Here is a 12,498-nt window from a genome sequence, read left to right on the forward strand (position 1 = left end):
CTATTCAAATAAAACATTACCCCGAGATTGTAGAACAGTTTTTCCATTAAAAAAAGGGCCGACTAAATAGTATCACAATAGATTTATAAAACATTCCACTGATGACATGCAGAAGCAAATCTAAGTCACTGCTAAAGGAAAAAGATTACAACATCAATAATTTAGAAAAATCTGATGAAGACATCGAAGAAATGGAAAAGTTACTGATGCAGTTGACAGTTTTAGAACTACATTTGAGAACAATATTAACCCAAAAGTCTAGAACTGTTGCAGGGTCAGACTAAAAAGATTCTCAATTAATTTCTAGACAGGGTAGAAGTAAATCTAAGTCATTATTAACTAAACGTGAAAATAATGAAGAAATTAAAATAGAGATAAAAAAAGGTCTGGACCATTCTTTTGAAGAAACAGAGTAATTACTGATTTGGTTGACGAATAAATGATATATTTGTGGAACATTTTATTCAAAGTTTTCTTTACCTTAGGAATGTAGAAGTTTCCTTATTAAATAAAGGGTCGATCCAAAAAGTGCATAATGGAGTTCTAGAATATTCCACGCAAGAAGAAAATATAGAAGCAAATCTAAATAATTGTTAATTGAATGTGACAGTAAGAAAGAGATGATAACAGGATAATCTACAGAGATCTGGACCATTTTTTTGAAGAAATAGAGAAGTTATTGATAATATTGACACTGATGAATAAACGAGATTACAACAGGAATAATAGACAAAGATCAGGAACATTGTTTGGAAGATATAGTGAAGCTGTTAATGCAATTGGCAAAAAAAGATTCTCAACGCATTTTTTGAACATTCTTCCGTAGAAATAGAACAATGTACTTTTCATCTTGTACTATGCCTTACAAAACAAAACGGCAATTTGGTCAGTTGTCGAATTGGTTAGTATTGTTCAAAACAACAAGAACAACGAAATGACTAACAGCAATATTTAAAATAAGGAGTAATGTCTGATCCGGTTAAGGCGTAATAAAAAAAGTTGATAGTTTGAGAAAGAAAAAAAAAATAGTCATCAGAAAATTAATTTGTAGTCAATAGCAGTTACATTGACGATGAACTTTAGAGAAAAACAAATGCTTGATAAGTTTGTTAGACTTTGACCTTGACAAAAACGAGAAAAATTCACATCAGAATCCACATCAGCTGTCACATTGGTGTCAGCAGTGGGATTATTGGCAGACGTAAGATTAGAAGTGGATGAAAAGAGCTTCCTAGAACCATTCTATTCGCAAAATTGTCACTTCAATACAAGACTGCATTTGAAATGTTTAATAAAATTTAAAAAATAGAAACCCCACACGGTAGTATTTATTTTTTGAACCTTTGAAAATTATTACATAAAAAATCATGTTTCGGAACTGGTAGTGCTTTTAACTGGCAGCAGTAAAAACAGTAGCGACTTTGAAAACATGTTTAACCTTTTAATACAAAAATATTTATTGCAGTGCCTTTTTAACGCTTTTATTTATCCATTAAGTGTTAAATTACGAAGAGAAAATTGCCCGAATACCGACCTACCCACAACAACGGTAATTATGGCCACACATCCTAACAAACACTGTCGAGGACGCAGTAAAAATGTCTCTCAGTTAAATAAATACCCACTGGAGGATTAATCATTTTCGGTCCACCCATCCATACATGCAGGTACACTTTCCTCCACACACATCATTACTAAAACTACCATCTGTTCGCTTTTTCCCAACGACCTGCCACCATATCGCACCTTCCACATGACCTACGTAACCTCCTCGCAGATTACTCAGACCATACCCCCAGCCCTCTACCTTTTTCTCGTCCGACGGTCAGGTGCACCCGCTGGAATCTCCAAAGGGCATCGGGCACGCTCCCTGCTCCCCCCACGTTCCGCCTCTTCGACATAGTGGTTTATTTACAGATGTGCGATACGAGGCTACTTGAATCTGCAACGTGCCCAGATGTCCACCGGTGGATTTATGGCCCAAGCGGTGGCGCGCCTTCGTGCTGGGTCTCTTGCGGAGCGAACTGGATGGTCCCGAACAACGCTGGGACTTTAATAAGAACCAACGATAATGATCGAAGGCACGGTCGCCACAAATTCAATAATAAAGCCAGACTTATTTGTCCATGTCGATGGGCAGGTTCGCATTGTACCAACACACAAAGGTAACATTAAAAATTATGACATGTCATCGAATATGGTAATCTCATTTTTGTATAACGTGAACGGAGAGGCACGTAATCGTATGCAACGATAGAATTCCGTATCGAAACTAGTTGTCTGCTGCCCACGACTTTGGCACGGAGACGGTATTTAAATGATGCGCCGTGGAGGTTTCGAGGGGTTATTGAAGCTGGAGTGTCATTGTGTGATGAGGGTGTTTAGGGGTTCCAGAATTCAGAAGCTTAGTTACTCTCGAATGTAGGAAAGTTTGCATGTTAATTAGTACTTATTACACAAGATTCAGCTACTTCTTTCAATAATTTTTCAAATTTTTAAATGTAGTTAAATTTGTGTTATGAAATCTGTTTTTTTCACTTTTGTTCTTGTCATATCTGTTTTATTCCATCTTTTTTTTTTGGACTATTTTTATCCTTTAGTGAGACATTTCTGTATTCGTTTTTCTTGCTCACTGTATCCCTTGTCTTATCGCCCACTTTCTTTTTTTAAGTTTTTTGTTTCGTCGTCTTTTCATCGTTGTTTTTCCATGTTTGTGGTAATTTAAATTTCAAGAATTGTCGAAAATTGGCCGAAATTTTCAAAGCTACCAAAAAATTCGCAAACAATTCGGGGATATAGATTTTGTCGTACTGATTTCAAAAATATAGGGTGTTTATGCTTTCTGTCTGGACATGATTTAAAAATATTCGGTTTGAAAAAAAAATTTTGTCTTAAATCGAAGAAAATTGCAATCTTTGAATGGGCGATTCTTAAACAATGACAGGAGATATCGAAGAAATGACTCTGGAGGTCGAAATCTATACGAAATTATCTTTAGTTAAGCTTCGAAAATTGGTCGAAATTTTCATATTTTGCTTTTATAAAGTTCCAAAAAAATCTGGGGCACAGATTTCATCGTGTTGACTCAAAAAAAATGCGTGTTTATACGTCCAGTGCAAGATTTAAAAATATTCGTCTTGAAAAAATATATGTTTTCTAAATTCGAGAATGGCAATTTTTGTATGTATGGAAAAAGTTGACAAAAAATCACAAAAAATTCTGGGGTATATATTACGTGGTGTTGATTTAAAAAAAAATATATAACGTACTTATGTATCCGGGGCAATATTTAAAAATATTCGGTTTGAGAATATGTATATTTTTTAAATCCAAAAATGCCAATATTTGATTGGAAAAAGTTGCTCAAAAATCCGAAAAAATACTGGGATATAGATTTCGTCGTGTTGATTTACAAAAAAAGTGGTTATGCATCAGGGGGAAGATTTAAAAATATTTGTTTTGAATTTTTTTTTTTTACTAAAAAAATGGTACCTAATATTTGAATGGGCGATTCTAAAAAATGGTAGAAATTTCCGAAAAAATGAGGCAGAAACTAACTTCTGCAAGTCGTTGTCTACAAGAAAATGTCTTTAAGTTTCGAAAATTGTCGAAAATTGGCCGAAATTTTGAGTTTTGCTTTTAAAAAAGTTGCTAAAAATTCCCAAAAATTCTGAGATACATATAGATTTTATTGTGCTGATTTCAAAAACATAGTGTGTTTTCGTATGCAAGGCAAGATTTAAAAATATTAGGTTCGAAAATCCATTTTGTTTTAAATTCAAAAAATGGCAATATTTGAATGGGCGATTCTGAAACAATGACAAGATATATCGAAGAAATGAGGCCTCAACTAACTTCGGGGGTTAGAAACCTATAAGAAAATGTCTTTAGAAAGGCTTCGAAAATTGTCGAAAATTGGACTAAATTTTTTAATTTTGTTTTTAAAAAGTTCCAAAAAAATTTCCAAAAAATGCTGGCACAAAGATTTCGTCGTGCTGATTTTAAAAAAATGGTGTGTTTATATATCCGGGGCAAAATCTAAAAATATTCGGTTTGAAAGATTACACTTTTTTAAATCCAAAAATGGCAATTTTTGAATGGAGAAAGTTGTCAAAAAATTCCAAAAAATTGTGGGGTATAGATTTCGCCGTGTTTATTTGAAGAAATAGCATGTTTATGCATCAGGGGCAGGACTTAAAAATATTCGGTTTAAAAATTTGTTTTTTTTTTAATTTAAAAAAAAATGGCAATATTTCGATGGGTGATTCTGGAAAAATAGTATGAATTTTCGCAGAAATGAGGCCGAAATTAACTTCTGGATGTGGAAATTTATAAGCAAATGTCTTTGGTTAAGTTTCGAAAATGGCCAAAATTTTCAGTATAATTCAATAAAGGTTGCCGTAAAATTCCAAAAAAAATTCCAGATATACATTTCGTTGTATTTATTTCAAAAACTTGACGTGTTTATGCATTTGAGGCAAGATTTAAAAGTATTCGGTTTGAAAATATACACATATTTTTTAATTAAAAAATGATCATTCTTGGATGGAAAACATTGCCAAAAAATGTCAAAAAATTCTAGGATAAAGATTTCGTTGTGTTGATATCAAAAAAATAGCGTGTATATGTATGAAAAATTGTAATAATCGGATGGGCGTGTTTATGCATTTAGAGCAAGATTTAAAAATATCCGGCTTGAAAAAATATAGAGTATTTATATTTTTTAATCCAAAAAATTGTAATATTGGCTGGGCGATTTTGGGAAATGGTAGGAATTTTTGAAGAAATGAGGCCGAAATCTATAATAAAACATCTTTAGTTTCCAAAATTTTCGAACATTGACCGAAATTTTCAAAGTTTTGTTTTTAAAAGTTCCCAAAAAATTCCCAAACAATTCTGGGATATACATTTCATCGTACTGATTGAAAAAAAAATAGCGTGCTAATGCATCCGGAGCAGAATTTTAAAAAATCGGTTTAAAAAAATATATTTTTTAATCCAAAAAATGGCAATATTTGAATGGGCAACTCTGAATAAATCGAAACTAACTTTTAGAGGTTGAAATCTCATATAAGAAAACGTCGTCAGTTAAGTTTCGAAAATTGTCGAAAATGAAGACTGTGAACAATAGGTCCTCCGTTTTCATTTGTCTGTCGTCTGTCGGCTGTGGTGATTTTTATTAGACAAACTGGAGTCCAATTTTATAAATACACATATTATTATTATCATGTAGACGATGAAACTCTAATCAAAATTTGTCTGATTATCCCCACCAACAATTTGATCACATCACCTCAAAATTTTACATAGTATATACCACTTAAATTTAGAAAATGTACTCCTGTACTTGTGGTTTATGAATCCGCCTTCATTGTTTACCGTGTATATCTAGATCTACCCAAAAAATTCTGGCTACTTTTTTTCCTACACTGCGATTGTTATCTATATTTTTCAAATTATAAGGGCTATTATAAAATGAATAAAATTTCGCAAAATCAAATTTTATAATTTTTAGAAAAAGCGGGATTTGTTCTATTGTGCTTCGAACGTATTTTTTAAAAGTAATACCATATACCTATATTTTTATAGTTTTAGAAAAAAACTGATATGTACCCTGTTTAAAGATGGAGGTTTGGAATCTGGCATAAAACGATCCCTAGCTTTCACAAGTGTATATGAATTGAAGACTAAGATAGTTTTTTTATACAGACACCCTGTATATTGTTACGTTTAATCTAATAGTTTCGTAGAACAAGTTCGAAAATATTGTAAAATACAGGTGTCCCATTAGCTAACAATTTGGAAATTTAATCAGCCTGTATAAATAGGTGTTGATTTTTTTATACATAGAACAATGGGACTAAAAATTAGACCTCCATTGTTAAAAATGGTGGAGTTGTCAATTTTTAAACGTGAGATTTTTTCCATTGAAACGTAAATATTTCGAAAATTATTTTTTCCGTTTTCCATAAATAATCTAAATCTGTGAAAATATACAGGATGTTTCATTTACAAGATACTACTTGGGTATTTTTAACTTCCCCTCACTATAATTGTTCACATTTTTTTCCAATTTAGATTTACAGTGAATTTGTATTTTTTTGTACACTTTTTTTGAAGTCTGCTAACTGCTTTCTCAAAATATGTAGAATCCTACTTTATGAATATGTATTAACTTCTGCAATATGAATCTTTTATTTTAGTATTATATCTATTTTACAAAGAATGAAAATTTATTTATTAATGTAGTGTGGCCAATAAAAATCGTCCCCTAGGTGGCGCTGACAGCAGCAAGACGACTTTTGTTGATCGCACACTATTATTACACATTTTTTGTTACCACCTTTCTAGTTTAATTCGGGAAATTTTATAAGAAATTAACATTCGTCATCAGATTGAACCAAGAAGAGTAGGAGGAAAAGACCAGCATCTCAGTTAAACACACTATCTTTGTTTTCAGATAATTTTATATATATATATAATTTGTTCATCAGTTTTTAACTATCAATAACGACTATATTTGGGATATCAAGATTCTTCTATTTTTTATTGTAATTGCATTGTACTTCAGTGTAGTTTATTTTATCGGAAGTACTTAACTTGAGAGACTCTTAACTTTATAACTTACTAAAAAATTGACTCCAGTAAAACTTACTATAATATTTACTAACTTGTTGAGACTCTTAGATAATACTTTGATAAAACATCTCTAAATCAAAATTGAAGTATTCTCCAATAGACAAAAATAGAATTCACAAAATGTTTGTATTAAAGCTCTTAAAATTGCTACATCATTGAAACATTTTTGACTTTATTTTTAAAAATTACGTTTTGTAAAACTGTTTCTGCATTTTTGAGTAAAGTGATCTCTGACTTGATCTACAAAAGCTTCAAATAATCTGTATTCAGTTGAAAATACGTAAACTTTAGCTTTCAGATGTCAACATTGTTGGCGAAACGCGTGAACTTTTTTGTGAAAAAATCTTCGGCGTCGTCGTAGGCGTTTTATTTGTATCTCCCTAATAATTTAGTCTCCGAAATGATTCGACTTGATTGACTCAGCTTTGAATTTGATACAATTCCTCCTCTTTTGGGAAAAATCCATAAAGCCGAGGTCGCGTTTATCCGGTCCGGTATGGAATTGTCCATATATAGCGTCGCTGAATTATTCATTTTTAAGTGTCTATTTAAATCCATATCATAATTCCTACCCACATGTTGCACTTTCGAATGTCTTTGTGACACCACGCTGTTAAGCACCCAATATTTTAAAAATATTTTCCTGGCAGCGCGGGCAGAAAATAACCCCTTATCTAAATTTAATTCGCCAAAAGTGCTTTAACACGCCTTTCCCTCGCCGTCTGTCAAGACGTCGGATTTAGCACCGCTCGATCGCGCCAAAAAACCGCAGAATTAATAACATAAATCAAAAAATCAGCGTTAAACACACCTAACCTGTCTCTATAAATTAAATTAAACGTGTCTATTAATTTGTTCGAACTGTTAAACCTGTATTATTTACGACATGTGTTGTTTTTTAATTAATTCTTTATTTAAATGATACGAAAATGCAAATTTCGGAGGAAAATGACTTACCTTTGAACGTGGCGTTGAGGCACTCCCAAAATGTGCTCTGCAAAAGATGCAATTTATTGGTTAATTAAACTGAGATAGCATCGTGTGCGATGGTTTATTTGCGATTTCTCGCGTTACCCACGCTGGATGGTGGAACACGACAAAGACATTAAATTCATTTTCACGGAGTGGTCGTCAGGATCTTTTAACGATTCTGATTTTACAATCGCATTAAATTTATGCTGGTTGTTAGGCTTACCGGAGCAAAATTAATTAAGTCGTGGCTGTTGGCAGCAGTGGCAACGGCTGGAGGAATGTTAGTTACGTCTCCGGGAAAACAGAGAGTGCTAAAGGTGTGATAGTTCGAGTTAGGAACGAAATGATTATCGTTACTTACACTAATTCACGCTATCAATTAATGGCAAACGTTTGCAATGAATTTACGTCAAGAAGAGTCCAAGGTTAATGAAAATAAAGTACATTTTCTGTTCAAAACAACTGGCACTTGTTAAGCACGAGTATCTCGTTAATTTTATACCTTTGTATGATTGTCAATTTGCATGGACGCAATTTTCGTCTTTATGTACTCTTAGATTTTGGAAAATTTAGGTTTCTAACCCAGATTTTAAATGGAATGTGTCCATAATAATGTGGACTAAACATCTTTACAACCAGCTGCATTTAAAGAAAATCAATCTTAAAATGTTGACTGATTTTGTAAACAAGAAAACTGTTTTATCACTAGGGATTTCCAAACTGTAGAAAGCAAAATTTCGTATAGGTATTAGCATGGGTACGGTCAGTATCTGTAGTGCTTGGGAGGCGAGGAAATAAAATTTTAAAATGGTTTTTTAAAGTTACTTTATCGTAAGTAAAATTGGCGACGGTTTCTGTTTATCGTGAATTTATAAAAATCGATCGTTTTTGGTTCTTGGATTTCGGTTTTTGAAAAAAATTCATTCGAAATTTTTGTTTTTAATTTTTGAGTTATTGTTTTTTTATCATGAATTAGAATAATGTTACAAAAGTTTCAAAAAACGCCAACAGTGACCTATTTCACTCTAAAAAAGTAATTTGTTTTTGTAATTCTGCCATCCCACAAGCTTAAAAAAAAGTTTATTCATATTTTTCAAAAATGATGATATTTTCAAATTTTTTTAAATATTCTACGTTTAAAATGTTCAAAATATGAAATTTTCAGGATCAGATTTAGAGTGAACTATTCTATTGACCCAGTTAACAAGTTACTTCAATATATATTTTCTTAATTTATCCTTAAAATAAAAAAAGAAAATGGTTCGACGTTCACTCAGATCATTGGAAAATTAAAAATTAAAACCCTGTGTGGTTATAAATTTAAGCATGTTAAGTGTTTGAGAACCAAAAAAAAAACGTGTTTAAAAATTCAGAATCAGTGTACCTGAAAATGAAAAAATTAATTCATTATTTTTTTGAACTTCTTAAAATAAGGAAATTTCTAATACCTAAATTTATGTAATAATGACAAAATGTGTGCATTTTAATTCGAAAATGTATTAGGTTATTCGTAACAGATATATACTCTAGAGAAACTTCGAGAAAACATGAAAGTAGCCATTCGCCGGATGGACCCTATTACAATACATCCTTAGCTTACGCTCTGGAAGTAAAAATTGGAACTAGTTTTTTTAACTTTTATTTTACTTTTCCGTGTGGTTTTTCATTGGATTCCTATTTTGACTTTACATATGATGTTTATAATCAAACAATGCTTGTAGAACCAAATTTTACTATCAACATTAAAAATTACAGGACGTTAAGTAAAATCTATTTTTTTATTCATTCGAAAAGTTGATGACGTCGTCTTAAAATACACTAAATAATTCTTAAAAACACCTGTAAGATGTAGTACCGTATGATTTTTTTTAATTTCTGCTCTAGTTGGCCATGACACGCATGACACGTGCGTTAGCAGTGCAACTGAAACCGCCAAAAACCAAGTTGACATAATTTACAAAGAAAAATAGGAAATTTACACCACAAGTAGCGGTCTGACAGCGAAAGATTAACATTTCCGGTGAATTCTTGAAATAATATACAGAGTGTTCCGAGTGGACGCACCATAGTTGTATTTTTTAAACGTGTTACCTTATATATTATTATCTACAGATTTAAATTCTTTATAAAAGAAGAGGAAAATGCTATATAACAGATAGAAAGTGTTTTTAAAAAACAATGTGCAAATACCACGTGATCAGAAATGACTGAGCCTGTTGGCATTACTTTTCTTGCGTCTACGTTGGTATAACTAAAGTAATTCTGTGAGGGATATGTCAATCGTGACATGTGATATATTTAGGTCATGTTTTGAATACATTTTGTGAATTTAAAAATGTCAACAATCTGTCAATCTTGACAGCTACCAACCGGAAATTATAGAAAACATCATAATATCGATTTCAACTAAAAATCCAGGACCGTCAACAGACTCACTCATTTGTGTCACGCGGTATTTGCACGATTTTAACTTTATTTAATAATAATTTAAACACATGTAGAGGCAGGGTAATTAAATGCTTCTCGTCACGGGTGGAGTTGAATTGCGGCTCCCTGAATAAATCGCTCGTTGTAGAAGGAATTGCGTCATTGGGTGTAATCGCGGCAGTGACTCCAAGTACAACTGGTACGGGAATTTTCTGATAATTCGTATTCGCATAATAAAATCGTCTACAGAACGCAGACAAGCGGAAACGGTAAACCTGGATTTTCGAATTTTACGAGCTGTGAAACCTGCCATCATTTGAGAACAAAAATCTGTCAACTATCTATGCATTATTAAACCGACGCCAAATAAATATTGTATATATTATATAGTACCTACCAAGATAAGACCCATTTGAACAAATAACACCCTCTAAGAAAATAGAGGGCGGGCGGGTGGGTGGGGCTAGTAGTTGCTAAGATATGACTGAACAATATTAAGTGCTGCTTGCTTATAAAATACTCTTAAGAAAAGGTGGAGCTTGTGCGAGTGGGAGGAGCATCAGCAATATTGCTTTGTAAATATAATTCTCACCTTTCATCTATTTTCTCACCAATAGATTAATAAATTTCTAATAAAATAATAATGTTGTCATTAATTAACGGTGTTACGAGTAGTTATTAGAACGAAGAGCGGGTGAGTGAGCGGGGCTATTGCCTGTCTATAAAAAAGACTCAGCGAAGAAAAGTAAAATCTAACCCCGCCCACCCACCCGTCCGTTTTCTTTTTTTTTCTGAAATAAGAAATAAATTTTTATACAAGAAATTACTTTTTTAGTTCTTTATATAAAACAGTTACAATTAGCGCTTTATTTACGTTTTTCACATCCTAGGTTCAATTAGTTTCCATTCCCATTCGAGAGAAGAATATACTTAGCCCCGCCCATATTGTATTTATTATATAGTACCTACCAAGATAAGAACGATCTGGACAAATATGTCCAGATCGTTCTTATCTTGGTATGTTATTACACCCTCTTAGAAAATAGACGGCGGGTAGGTGGGGCTCGTACTTGATAGTTACTAGAATGAAGAGGGGGTAGGTGGGCGGGGTTACTGCTTGCTTATAAAATACTCTGTAAGAAAGGTGGAGCTTGTGCGAGTGGGAGGAGCATCAGCAATATTGCTTTGTAAATATGATTCTCACCTCTCATCTACTTTCTCACCAACGGTTTAATGGATTTGTCTAAGATTCCAATAAAATAATAATGTTCTCATTAGTTAATAGTATTACGAGTAGTCACTAGAACGAAGAAGGGGTGGGTGGGCGGGGCTATTGCCGGTTTATAAAAGACTCAGTAAAGAAAAATAAAACCTAGCCCCGCCCACCCACCCGTCCGTTTTCTTTTTTTACTGAAATAAGAAATCAATTTTTTATACAAGAAATTACTTTTTTAGTTCTCTATATAAAACAGTTACGACTATTGCTTTTTTACGTTTTTCACATCCTAGATTCTATTAGTTTCCACTCCTATTCGGCAGAAGAATATACTTAGCCCCGCCCATATTGTATATATTATATAGTCCCTACCAAGATAAGAGCGATTTGGACAAATAACACCCTCTAAGAAAATAGAGGGCGAGTGGGTGGGGCTACTACTTGCTAAAATATGACTGAACAATATTAAATACAGTTACTAGAACGAAGAGGGGGTGGGTGGGCGGGGCTACTGCTTGCTTATAAAATACTTTGTAAGGAAAGGTGGAGCTTGTGCGAGTGGGAGGAGCATCACCAATATTGGTTTGTAAATATGATTCACACCTCTCATTTATTTTCTCACCAATGGATTTGTATAAGATTGTAATAAAATAATAATTAGTTAACAGTATTACGAGTAGTCACTAGAACGAAGAGGGGGTGGGTGGGCGGGACTATTGCTTATGCATAAAAGACTCAGTAAAGAAAAGTAAAACCTAGCCCCGCCCACCCACCCATTCGTTTTCTTTTTTTTTTCTTCTGAAATAAGAAATAATTTTTTATACAAGAAATTACTTTTTTAGTTCTTTATACTGTTACGATTACCGCTTTTTTTTACGTTTTTCACATCCTAGGTTCTATTAGTTTCCACTCCCATTCGACAGAAGAATATACTTAGCCTCGCCCACCCACCCCGTCTTGTGTTTAAGTGATTTACTTTATTTTTAGAATGAAAGGTGGATTTTATACCAAACAGATACTTATAACTTATATTTTGTACAACATGATCAACAATTATTGTTTCAATTGGTATCAACGAATTCTTATTACAGCACAAAAAAAAAATAAAATTTAGGTCAGTTTTGAGAATAACAAATTTCATCCAGCTTAAAAAGTTCAATCGATATAGTATTTGACAATAAATGTTCACCTGTATGCCACTTTTACTTGCCGACGGTTAGCTAAAGAAGTATTGTAATAGGGTC

General features: G+C 32.8%; 1 protein-coding gene across 1 annotated transcript in view; it reads right to left on the minus strand.

Moving 5' to 3' along the window:
- LOC135132336 (reversion-inducing cysteine-rich protein with Kazal motifs) overlaps positions 1–12,498 on the minus strand; it is a 137,793-nt gene that overhangs the window by 26,019 nt on the left and 99,276 nt on the right. The window contains exon 4 of the mRNA XM_064060406.1: positions 7,597–7,633. Coding sequence (XP_063916476.1) covers positions 7,597–7,633 — 37 coding nt within the window. The remainder of the gene's footprint in view (positions 1–7,596; positions 7,634–12,498) is intronic.

This window comes from Zophobas morio, unplaced genomic scaffold (assembly GCF_036711695.1).
Source record: "Zophobas morio isolate AGI-343-1 ecotype UQ-CSIRO unplaced genomic scaffold, CSIRO_AGI_Zmor_V1 ptg000021l, whole genome shotgun sequence".
NCBI lineage: Eukaryota > Metazoa > Arthropoda > Insecta > Coleoptera > Tenebrionidae > Zophobas > Zophobas morio.